The 12,698-nt window shown below is 39.5% G+C and overlaps 1 protein-coding gene across 1 annotated transcript in view; it reads right to left on the minus strand.

Annotated features, from left to right (window-relative positions):
* Nucleotides 1-12,152, minus strand: part of MICU3 (mitochondrial calcium uptake 3) — a 58,964-nt gene extending 46,812 nt beyond the window's left edge. Inside the window, exon 1 of the mRNA XM_087814129.1 lies at nt 11,757-12,152. Within this exon, the coding sequence (XP_087670255.1) occupies nt 11,757-12,152 (396 nt within the window). The remainder of the gene's footprint in view (nt 1-11,756) is intronic.
* Nucleotides 12,153-12,698: the final 546 nt, after the last annotated feature.

Genomic DNA, 12,698 nt, shown 5'->3' on the forward strand with positions numbered 1-12,698 from the left:
CTTCTTTGATGATCTAATCTAGGTTTTACATATTATAAATTTACTATCAAGTCCAAAATGGAGGTCATTTGCTTGAGATAAGGCAAGATGGAATATGCTGCAGGTACAGTGGAACACAACACTTTGGAACAGCTATTGTGGGATGAGAAATGGAGGTATCAGGGACATGTAAAACAATTGTTAAACGTGTGTCCTCGCACACACAGTTCAGTTTCTCAAGGGTATATCCCTACATAGAATTTCGGAGTTACAAGGCATGTGAACTTTCAATTTAACACATAATGTCAAATCTATTCACCAAAGATTTGTACCCCTGCCACCAGAGTATAAGAATTTTTGTTGTTCCATATCACCAACATTATTGTCAATATTTTTAATTTTACCAATCTAATTAGTAAGAAACGGTGCTTTACCCTGGTTATCATAGTATTTCCCTATAATTAGTGATGCGGAACATCTTTTCATGTGTTTATTGGCTTTTTGAATATATTTCTCTTGAATTGCCTGTTTAGACCTTTTGTCCATTTTTTTATCATGTCTTTTTTCTTATTGATTTGAAGATCATCATGATATATTCTGGATACTTATCCCTTGCAAGTGCTATGTAATGTATGTTCTTCCATCCCAAGACTTCTTTGTATTTTATTAGATATTTCTGTTTTAATGAAGTAAAATGTAGCAGTATTTATCATACTAGATTGTACTTTGGTCTTGTATTGAAAATCCTCCCCCTTAGGTTCAAAATTTTATTTTCATATATATTCTTCTAAATATCTTAAAGTTTCACTTATCACATTTAAAACTCTAATCTACTCAGATTATTATATCATGAAGTAGGCAACTAATTTTTTGTTTCCCTCACAGTATTTTAACTCTAATCAAGCCCTATTGTCTTGTATATTATTGTTGTTCAACATTTGAGAACCACCTTAGTTTAACTCCTTTCAAAGTAATAATAATATTGTAATATGTAGTCACTGTTCAAAAATTACTCCATTTTTATCAATTTCTTCATTCATTATTGCTTCTTGAATTTCACCCTTGTTTTTATGTTCATTTCTTCCTGATATTCACTCTTTCATAGTTCTTTTAATGATGATCTGAGACTGGTAAACTCTCTCAGTCTTATGAAAATAAATTTATTTTGTCCTCATTCCTAAATGATAATTTACCTAGGTATGGAAATCTATGTTGGCAGTTATTTTCTCTCAGCATTTTGAAGATCTAGTCTACTGCTCTCTGGCTTCTATCCATTGCCACAGATTAGTCTTCAATCATGCCAACAGCTATCCCTTCATGGAAATTTGCCCTGTCTTTATTTTACAGTTTCACTATAATCTGACTAAATACAGATGTATTTTTATTTATCTTGCTCAGGACTGTTTATACTTCCCAATGTCTTTGTTCCTTTTGAGAACTCTTCAGCCATTATCTCTTAGAATACTGTGCCTCTCTCATTCTCTCTACTATTCTAGTCTGTAACCCATAATAGATAAAATTTAGACCTTCTCCATCTATTTTCCATGTCCTATAAACTCTCCTTAATAGTTGCTATTTCTTATATTTTCTGTAGTTTCCTCAAAATTACCTTCCAGATTACTAACTGCCTCTTCAGTTACATCTTATATCCTTCCTAACCTTTCCAACCTCCAATTACCACATTTTACATTTCTAGAAGTTCTGTTTGATTCTTGACTATAACCTACCTATTTCTTCATTATGTATTTAATCTTTTTGAATATACTTAATTTAGTCTACGGCCATACCACCCCGAACGCGCCTGATCTCGTCTGAATATATTTCATTTATAGACTCAACCAAGTTATCCTATTATTAAGCTGTTAGGAATCTAATCAATTAACTCACTCTTTTTCATAGAACTTTATGTTTTATATTTTTGGACTATGAACTTATCCTTTTGTAGATCTTATTTGTAAAATTTACATATGGTCAGTGTTCAGGGAATTTCCTTCCAAAGTAGTTCTGTATTTCATTTTGCGATCAAAATCAGCTTTTCTTTGCTTGGGTAACAATTACACATTCTCAAGACAGTCCTTTTTTCTACTTAGAGCCCAGGCAGGCATCTTCAGATTTCCTTGTAATCAACTTTATGGGGTGGATGATTATTTTCTAGCCCATTCTTTTGATGAGGGCTCTGGCTTTAGGAAAGTAGAGCTCAGTTCCAACTTTCCAAGATCTTGTCTCGCGTCCCCACATACGCATTAAAATCCAAGTCCCTAGAATAATGACCCATCACTCCCCCAATTAAGCTATAGCTCACAGTGTTCTATTATTAGTTTCCTCTTTATTTCTGCCCCAGGCAACTTTCCTTAATTTATTATAAGTATAGTAGGGTATTTAAAAGGATGTTTAAAATATTTTTATGACTGATTATACTGTATACTAGAACCAGAAATGGTATTGCTAGAACCAGGAACCTAAACCATTTATTTTATTAAATGGGCATTCCATAATATATTTATGAGCATTTTCATTTCATTTAAAAGCCATTTTCTCAGCACAATATAAATGTAAACCTAACAAAGACTGATAGATAACCTATTACCTGTTCTCTAGTTTTTTCTTAGAAAGAGAACTCTAATTTTTAGCTAGTCACAGTAGCACAAAGAATAAAGGTTACATTTCTCAGGCTTTGTTGCAGTTAAGTTGGGCCAACTGACTAAGGTTTGGCCAGTGAAATGTAAATTAAAGTGTTTTTTTGAGACTTCCTGGAAGACCAATTAAAAGGTGCTGACTCAGCAATATAGGAAACAGGTAAGAAAGGCAAAGTCATTACTTTGACTCATTTTTCCTGACCCCAAGCCTATTGCTCTTTATTGAACCCTGCTTCACTATTTCACTGTGTTATTTCCATAATCAGTTTAATCCCTGAGTTTAAAGCTGTTGCAGAGGGCAGTCATAAGTAGATATGGGCAAGGAGATCATTGTAGAGAGAGGACATCACAGAAAGGACATAAGGAAGATCTATATTTTCCTAAGCATAAGCTAAACATTTACATGAAGATCAAATTGCTTTTGGACTACGATGCAGTGCTGTGAATGAATCAGCAGGTATACCACAGTGCCTTCACCAATTATTCTAGGTTAGGTACTTTTGATCCTTCTGTCCCCTAGTACCTTGTTTTTCCAAAGGTATTAAACTCCCTAGGGAGCCACTCTGCTCTCCTACAATTAAGAAAGCATAACTGCAGGTACTTTTATTATACAATACATTTAAGAATGCCACTTACGAAAAATTCCTGAATAAAACATACCACCAAAAAATGGAAGAGATGGTTCTAGAACTTCTTTATCTGCCTGTACTCAATACACCACTACTACCTGTGTCACTTCTGCTCTTACATGATATTTACATAATCCTTCTCTGGTTCACTTCTCCTAATTTTCTAATTTTCAGCATCCTACTGAAGATCAATGTTCAACACAATTTATAGCTTTAGCGATGTTCCATATTCTGCTGGGTAAGGGGTGTGAGTAGAAGACCAAAGACACGATGTGCTACTCACCTATACTTTGCCAGCAAGTGGCAAGAACCTTGAGAAGCTGGCCTGCACCCTACAGGTTTATAAAAATTAGAAAACAACTGCTACAATAATTCAGGATAAGTTCTAAATTTTATTACTTGGTGCTATACATGTGTAACATTTTTGATATTTAGTTCATAATAGCACCCAGTATTTGTACTTTTACTAATAATATTTAGAATATTAGATCCAAGTATGAAGTATAGATTTTCACCTTACTCCCTAAATGGGAAGTCTTGACTTTGACTAAGTCTGTGTTGTAAAAGACTCAAATCAAAATTCTTCTCTTGCTTTTATGATAATTAGGTACTCACCAGGGCTGACAGAGCAGAGGTGAACATGAAAGGTATGTGTGTTAGCACATCTGAACAGTGCTGTACTGAAAGGTTATTAAACTGTATTTTTTACCATGAGGATGTAAAATCCTGCTGTGATCCATTTACTTGGAATAGGAAACAGTCTGGAGGAAGCCATGTGACAACAAAGCTGTGTGACAGTTTGAGTAACACTGATCTTTCACCATAAACCCTAGTCCAAATGCTGCCTATTATTGTCCTTAGGATTCTATCATTGCTCCTGTGGTAGTAATATCTCAAAACCTTTCCAGTCTCCTGGGGATAATGAATGAATGTGCTTGTATGTATATGGAAAATTATAAATCATAGTCCATCTTTAGATTTGTAAGAATAACTTTAAAGTGGTTGGAAGAAGTTTAGGTGATCCTATTTGAACAGAACTAATAGGCTGGAGCTAGTTTAACGTGGATCTAACCTATGAGAATTTTTCCAACATGATATAAGCCTGTTAGAAAATATTCACTTTGAATTGTTGCAAGCAGTTTGAATAATCCATTATATTCCTTCAGGGAAAGGGATAATCCAAATATTTCACCTAGTCAATACTTATAGATATTACCCTTATCAGAAAGCAGAAAAAATGTAATTATTTGAAATTCTTTTATGTATAATTCCTATGTCTAAATTCTGGAGATGGAGTTGAATATTAAAATGGTTAAAAGGCAATTTAGAATGGAGAAAAAAAGCAGAAAACATGGATTCTACTTTCCCAATTTGGAAAAAAAACAATTCTTTAATGAGCAAATGCTCACTATTTTAGTCAATTGAATGATACAGCATTAAAGTTCCACATTTTACTTAGCTTATAGGATCTATCAACACATGAGAATAAAGGAGTAAGGATTACAGAAAGAAGACGGTAAAAAAGGTAATATATTTAGAAAATCCAATTTAGCACACAAGTGACTAGGCATTTTCTTTAATGCTAGATAAATAATGTCCTAAATAGAACTTGGTTTGACTTTTTCAAACACATTTTTCTCCAGCACAAGAGAGTTTACACTACACAAAATAAAGTTACTCAAATTCTCAGTGTTTGGCACAACAATTACAGAAGCTCAGTGAGAACTAATATGCTCCAGTTTAAACTTGCCTATCAAGTTTACACAAAAGAATGAAATCTATAGTGTAAGTCTGGTGTGTTTCCAATGTAAGTTAAATATTATATTATAGGTAAAAAAGTACTAATCAGATCATATTACTAAGGTTTATATATCTCAAAAGGAGAGATAACATAAGAATTAGAAAAGCAAAAGTTTGGCCATGTGAAAATATTCATTGAAAAACTATATTTCACGAGCTAGCTAAAAATTCATTTTATCATTTCAAAACTCATATTTAATCTTGAAAATACAAAACAGAAGCAAATTAAAAGATTTCATGTTCTTTTTAGTTTACTTTTTAAAAAAATAGCTATTTCAGCGCTCCACTCTTCTCCAAATCTCTATCATGGTTACTCCACAAATTTCTGTTATCTTGCTCTCAGAAGATGACATCACTTCTAGTTCACAGGGAAAATAAAAGCCATCAGGCAAGAACTCCTTCAACTACTTGCCAATAAGTATGTGTTCTGTCTGTTTCCTCCCATCCTTCCTCCTATGACACTGAAAGGGCAAAAAAAGGCTAAAGGAGCTTATCACCACCAAACCAGCATTACAAAAAATGTTAAAGGGACTGCTGTAATAAGAAGATGAAATAGAATGAGAAACACAGGCATAAAGAAATAAAAGGCAATAGATATGTACCTATAAATAACCTTAAATATAAATGGATTAAATGCTCCAATCAAAAGACATAGGGTAGCCCAGCCGGGTGTGGCTCAGCGGTTGAGCACTGACCTAGGATCCAGGAGATCAGGGTTCGATTCCTGGTGAGGGCATGTACCCAGGTTGTGGGCTCAATCCCCAGTCAGGGGTATGCAGGAGGCAGTCGATCAATGACTCTCTCATCATTGATGTTTCTATCACTCTCTCTCCCTCTCTCTGAAATCAATAAAGATATATTAAAAAAAAAAAAAGACATAGGGTAGCTGAATGGATAAGAAAATAAGACCCAAATATATGCTGTCTACAAGAGACCCACCTCAGAACAAGAGACTCACAAAGGCTGGGGGAAAAAACCAACACACACAAATAAACAACTTCTGGGAGACTTTAAAGGAGAGATCGACAGCAATATAGTCATAGTAGGGAACTTTAACACCCCACTGACTTTACTGGATAGATCTTCCAGACAAAAAAATCAACAAGGAAACAGTGACTCTAAATGACACACTAGATCAGATGGATTTAATTGACATTTACAGAACATTTCACCCCAAAGCTGCAGAATATGCATTCTCCTCACGTGCACATGGAACATTCTCAAAGATAGACCACATGTTAGGAAACAAAACAAGTCTCTACAAATTCAAGAAGACTGAAATCATATCAAGCGTCTTCTCAGATATTTACACCGTGGAATACTATGCAGCTTTAAAAAAGAAGGATCCCTTACTCTATCAGACAGCATGGTGGGACCTGAGTATTACGTTAAGTGAAATAAGCCAGTCAGAGAAAGACAATTATCACATGATCTTACTCATATGTGGAATCTAATGAACAAAATAGATCCAGAGACATAGAAGCATAGAACAGACTGACAAATCTAAGAGGGAAGGCAGGGATGGGTGGGTGAGTGGGGAGAGATTAGCCTAAGAACTTATATGCATATACACATAACCCCTCGACACAGGCAATAGTGTGGTGAAGGCCTAGAGGAGGAGTACAGGGGGGAGGGGACCGATGGGGGAAAACGGGGACATCTGTAATACTTTCAACAGTAAAGATAAATTTAAAAACATAAACAAACAGGGGAAAAACACATAATCCTGTTGATCCTACCTCCTGAATCTCTCTCCAATCAGTAACTTCTCACTGCTTCCCTGCCATTTCCCTAGTAAAGCATGGCTGAGATGATTTTGTAAAGGCAAGAGATCTAAAGAACTCTAGTAAGAAGAATATTATAATTTATTTCTGGATTTAGAATTCATTCATTTGGTCATTAAATAGGAATTTGTAAGGGGCGTGAATTAAACCTCCCTCAAAGAAGCTTCAAAAATTTAGGGTTAATGTAAATGTTTTAATAATCCCAAATGTATTCTTTAATTGTTAGGGAGAAAATGGCCTCCATTTCCCAAAAATTATTAAATTATATATTCAATCAATAAGAGTACAGCTACACTTTACTCATAAACAGCCTAGCCCAAAATTATATAAACAAAATTATATGTGAGAATGGGAGAATCAACTATGAAATCACATTAAACCACAATACTATTACCTGAATTCCAATTCAAAATACAATTCAGTGTTTTTATTTACTTACATTTATTGTGGAAATTACATAGATCAAGAAAAAACAGTTACACACCTTCATTCAAACTGATTAATATGTATTATTTGACAATTTTTAATTCTTGGAAGAGAATTACAGATGAGAATTTTTTTTAAGTTCAAGGTCATGACAGTTTAATTTCCTGATTCCCTATGTGAATCTGAATAAAAGGATATCCATAAAATACTGTAACTATTTTTCATTGCAACCCAGACAAAAGGTCCATGCATTTCTGTAACTCCTGGTTTTGTATAACTAGAAAAAGGAATATTATTTCCAAATTCACTCAAATTTTATTCTGTGATTTAATTAGAAAAAAAGGTCTACACTCAAATTGTTATATATGAATTTACAACATGGTAGGGCCACTAGAAGTGATACAGGTAGAATCTGGTGGATTTATCTGTCACAGAATGATTCAGAAAACCAAAAGAAGGGATCACTTCCTATCCAATGATGTTATTCTACACAGAATTAACCTATCTTCAATTTCACATCCATGTTACTACCCTCATTCTATAAAAAATTAGGACTTTTCTATATTTACACATCTGGCTAATTCTTCAATATTCTGGAAAGAAGTATAACCTCATGTCAAAAATGTGCCACCTTAAAAAGATGATGGAAAGATATAAAGAAAATTAAAAATGAGTGATTATTGGCAATTATTATAGAAATATACAAAAGAAATACAAATATTGTTCTCTTTTTCACTTGAGAGTAAAACTAAAGTTGCTTCAAGCTTCTTAAGATGAACAAATCATAAAATAGATCATGTGTTCTGTATAATAAGTAAAATACTGAATTAAAGTGAATTAAGCAATCTAGTAGATTAATTCTGGATCTGAAACAAAAACCTACAGAACAAAATTTTTTTCCACTAATAAAAATTATACTTTAAGGCTAAAACTGTCAGGTTCTAAACAGAGTCTTGCCAACATATCTTTGTAATATCAATAAAGTTCAAGGCCATGTTTACTGAAAACATTTTGGCAAGCCAAACTTACACAATTAAAATAAATACAGTATCACGTGATTTGGTTTCCCAAAGCCTGGAATTTTGACCTTAACTGAAGTCATCTCAATTCTAATGCTATAAATAACTACATTAGCTGAATATTAAACTATTCTAATTCTCATAGAATGTGGTTGTGCCTTTTGAATGTGCATGTCCCATGCAAATATTTAGTATAAGCTTATTCATTTGACAAATATTTATTGCATATCTATCAAGGCTAAGCCCCATACCAGGCAATGATAATATAAAGGTGGCCAAGACCAACACAATGCCTTTCTTTAAAGGGCCAAGCCAAGCAGAGAAAACAGACAATTGACAAATAATTGCAAAAAGTCATCATCTGGGAGTATATGATAGAGTCCAGGAAGGCCTTCTGGAAATTCAGAGGCAATGTCTTTAAAAATCTTCAAGGCTGTGGTAAAAGAACTGCATGTCTGTAGGTTACTGCTGCACATTGCCATCAGTTAAATTAGTCTCATAACACACAGAGGGTAATTTATGTGCTAGGCTATGTTCAATATAATATGCTGCTTAATTAAAAGAGGCTTTATAAATCAAGGGTTCTTAGCTATAGTTTTAAACATCAAAAGGAATCATTTCTATCACTTCAGGAAAATCAAATAAGCATAATAAATTAACTGGCAACACAGGTTTAAAATATTTCTGAAAAATGGCAGATTGATCTTGAGTTTCTTTCAACCTCTTCCTCCCAAAACCACATTACAATCACAATAAAGGGTTTTTTTTTTTAAAAAAAGGTATAAACATACAAGAACTAAGTGAAGGGGAGACCAAAACATTCAAGAGAATTCATCAATTTTTTATAAACTTGAAGAGATGGAAGAGTAATAATTGACCAGAGGAATAGAGGCACAATTAAGTCTGTACCAAATGGAAGTAAGCTAATTTGGGGTACAGATCCCAGAAGGGATAAGGCCTTCAGAACACAAGAACTGTGATGGCAAAGAAAGTTGTGAGGCTGAAAACAGAAGACCAGATAACAATATGCAAGTACATCATTGGATGCTCCCCCAACATACGTTTTCACACACATGTGCCTTGCATCCAGGTTACTGCTCCTCCTAACCTCTTCTATTCTTTAGAGAAGCTGAATGACACCAGAGAAAAAGATTTATGAAATACTGGAATTTGGATGCCACTCTAATGAAAAGCCCAGATCACCTAATAAAAAGCCATGCTTCTGTACAAAGAGCCTCTGAGTGGTCTCATATAGATGGGCAACAGCCACAGATATGTGGGGGAAACCTCCAAAATGAAAAGTGAAAGCATGGAAAATCAAACTTAAAAAAGAGCCTGGAAGAGACAACACAATGCATGGAGTGGAAGACAACTTAAAAACAAAACTATAATTCATATCCTTATAGTGAAGAGAGACATGTAGCAGCCATAAAACAAAGTAGAATGCTGTAACACATGAACACCAGGGAACACAGAGTACTTCTTTGGATTAAAAAATAAGGATAACAGAGATAAACTGGGCAAGAGAAAGGCTAGCGGATGAAGTCACCTCTGGAGATGGAGATAAAGATGAATCTCCCACAGAAATACACCAGCAAAAAGATTAAGTAGTGGGAATACAAGGAAGATTAGAACTAGATTAGGATCTGTCAGAAGATGTGACTTCAGACTAACAGAGGTTTCAGAAAAAGAAAAAGCAAATGGAGAAGAGAAAATTGTCAAAGAAATAATACAAGAGAAGTATACAGAACTTTAAGATGTGAATTTCCATATTGAAAGGGCCCTCAAGTACCTAGCACAATAAATGAAAAAAATGTCCACACCAATGCTCATTGTTGTGAAGTTTTAAACAATGGCGATAAAGAGAAGATTATAAAAGTTTTCAGAGGGGAAAAAAGGTAAAATAAAAAAGCAATAATGATCAGAATGGACAGTTGGCGACTTGGGAAGAGTAAGACACAGGACTTCAGCATTGTTTCACTTCTGAAACAATGTACAGGTACTTTAATAAACAATGAGCAATAATAACATAAGCATATAAACAGATCTATAAGTAAATAAATAAAACAAAAAAATTAAACAAACTGAATGTTCACTATATGCTAGGGATACTATTCTTTTAAAAAATGTATTATCTCATTTAGCTCTCATAACAGTATGAGGATGACCCTACCAACCTTTTACAGGTGAGGAAACAGGCTCTGAAAGGTTAAGTAAAGGTTAAGTAACTCCATCACTCAGAGTCAGTGTGGTCTTTTAAACACTGCATGATACTGTCTCTCAATTTTAAAAGTAAAATTAATCTTTAAAAAAGAAGAAAAGGAAATACTACATTCCTATTCTGTTCCCAGATCTGTCTTGGTCGATCAGGACACACGTTTAACGTACGTATATGTATGTGCATGGGGGTTGGAGGGTGAAGGTTGAAGGTACTTGCTAGCATTTTAAGTATTCATTGTAAAAAGCGCTTTATGCTAGGTATCTGTGATTTGCTGCTAGAAGATCCATAAAGTAGATTCTGTGACCTAAATGCATCAACAACCCCCACCAAAAGAAGTGACACCTACAGCATATCTGGGCAAAGAATAAAGGGTATATAAATCTCATTAAAGTTAAAAACAGAACAGTTGCCTCTTTTCTAAATTACTGTCATCTACCCCCTTGACACCCTCCTAGTCTTGCAGGGAAAATCCCTCCAGGAGATGCTCCTGGCCATTTCCACGACTGTTGAATACACTGATGTAACAAAAACACCGCGCCCCTGTACTAACTCCTGCCTTGCTCATCTCCGCCTGACATCAAGTACATCAGGGCACGTGAAGACTTTCCTCTGAAGCTCCTCTCTGGGAGGTGGCCTCATCGGTGTCCCGCTTCTGCTGTCCTGTCCGTCCAGCTTCTCCCTTATGTCCCTACTTGAGATTCTACCTTTGGGGGTGCGTGGGGTGGGTGGCATTGACTCTTTTTGAATAGCTTTTTTTTTTTTTTCCTTTTCCAACCTGGTGACACCGTCTTCCTGACCTATAACACGGAGGCTGCAGCTTCGGCAGCCGGTCCTCGCCCCGCGCTGCCCCGGCCCCCCCGGCTCGCTCGCTCCTTCCCCCGCGTTGGCGACCCTCGGCTCCCTGCCCGCCGTGCCCGGACTCCTCCCTCCCGTCCCGCTCGGCTCCGTCCCGGGCTGGGCCGTCTGTAGCTGCGGCCACCTCGGAGGTCCTGGGGCGTCCGCGACAGCATCTTCTACGCCCTCTCAGCCTCCGGGTGCACACGCCGGCCGCCGGGCCTAGGTCTCGGGTGGTCGCAGGCGGTCCCTGTCCGGGCTCCGGCGCTCACGCCGCACAGCCTCCCACGCCCGGGTCACGGCGGCCCTGAGCCCCAGCCCCCGCGCACGGCGGCCACCCGTCCCTCCCGCACGCAGGTGGGACACCTGGCGGCCCGGCCCGCGGACGTCACCGCGGGCGCCCCGCGCGCACGCGCCCGCGCACCTACCGTCTCCTTGGCAGCGGCGACCGGGATGGGCAGCAGCCCCCGGCCGCGCGGCGGCTCCTCCGGCTCCGCGTCCGCGTCCGCGCCCTCGGAGGGCCGCCCGGCGGCGGGCGCCCGCGCCGGGTCGGGCCTGGGGTCGCCGTACAGCTGGTAGCACACGAGGCCCACCAGCCCCCCGCCGGCCGCCGCCGCGATGCTCAGCTCCCCCCAGCGCCGCCGCCGCCGCCACGCCGCCTCAGCCACCGCGCCGTCCTCCTCCTCCCGGCAGGGGAAGGGCCGGCCCGGAGCGCCCGGGGCTGTCCCCACGGGCCGCCCCCACGGCCCCGGGAAGGGATGGTGAGGGGCGGGCGGAGGCGGCAGCCGAGGCGGCGGCCACAGGAGCCTCCGCAGCGCAGCCATAGCGGGAGCGGCCGCACCGGAGCTCGGAGGGGGCGGGGGGTGGGGTGGGGGCGAAACCTCGCGAGAAGTCGGGGCGCCGAGTTCGCTGCGTTGCGAGAGCGACCCCTGCGAACGGGCGGCCCGGGGGACCCCCTGGGCCGCTGGCAGGCGCGGGGACCCGCGGCTCCGTCAGGGAGAAGCCGGAGGAGGAGCCGGCGGCCGCCCGGGGTCCCGCGCTCGCCGCGCGGCTCCGCGGAGGTGAAGAGCCGCGCGCGCCCCCGGCGACACCTGACGCGAGGCCGGCCCCGCGCCGCGGCCGGGGCGGCGCAGCCCGCGCGAGCCCCGCGTCCCGGCGGCGCCCCTGTGGGAAACCCGCCTCCCCTGACGGCCTCCTGCTCTTCTGAAGCGCGGCCGTGAGTAACTTGCAGTGGCGCCCGAGTCCCAACAGAAACGAGGTGCAAACATTAGGCTCAAGTCATAAAAGTGGCCAGAGCAGTCGAAGGGCGTTCGGACGGCGCGGTGAAAGCGCCTGGACTTTTGATGGGGGCGGGGGGGGGGGCGCTAATG

Source organism: Miniopterus natalensis, chromosome 2 (genome assembly GCF_054644295.1).
Source record: "Miniopterus natalensis isolate mMinNat1 chromosome 2, mMinNat1.hap1, whole genome shotgun sequence".
NCBI lineage: Eukaryota > Metazoa > Chordata > Mammalia > Chiroptera > Miniopteridae > Miniopterus > Miniopterus natalensis.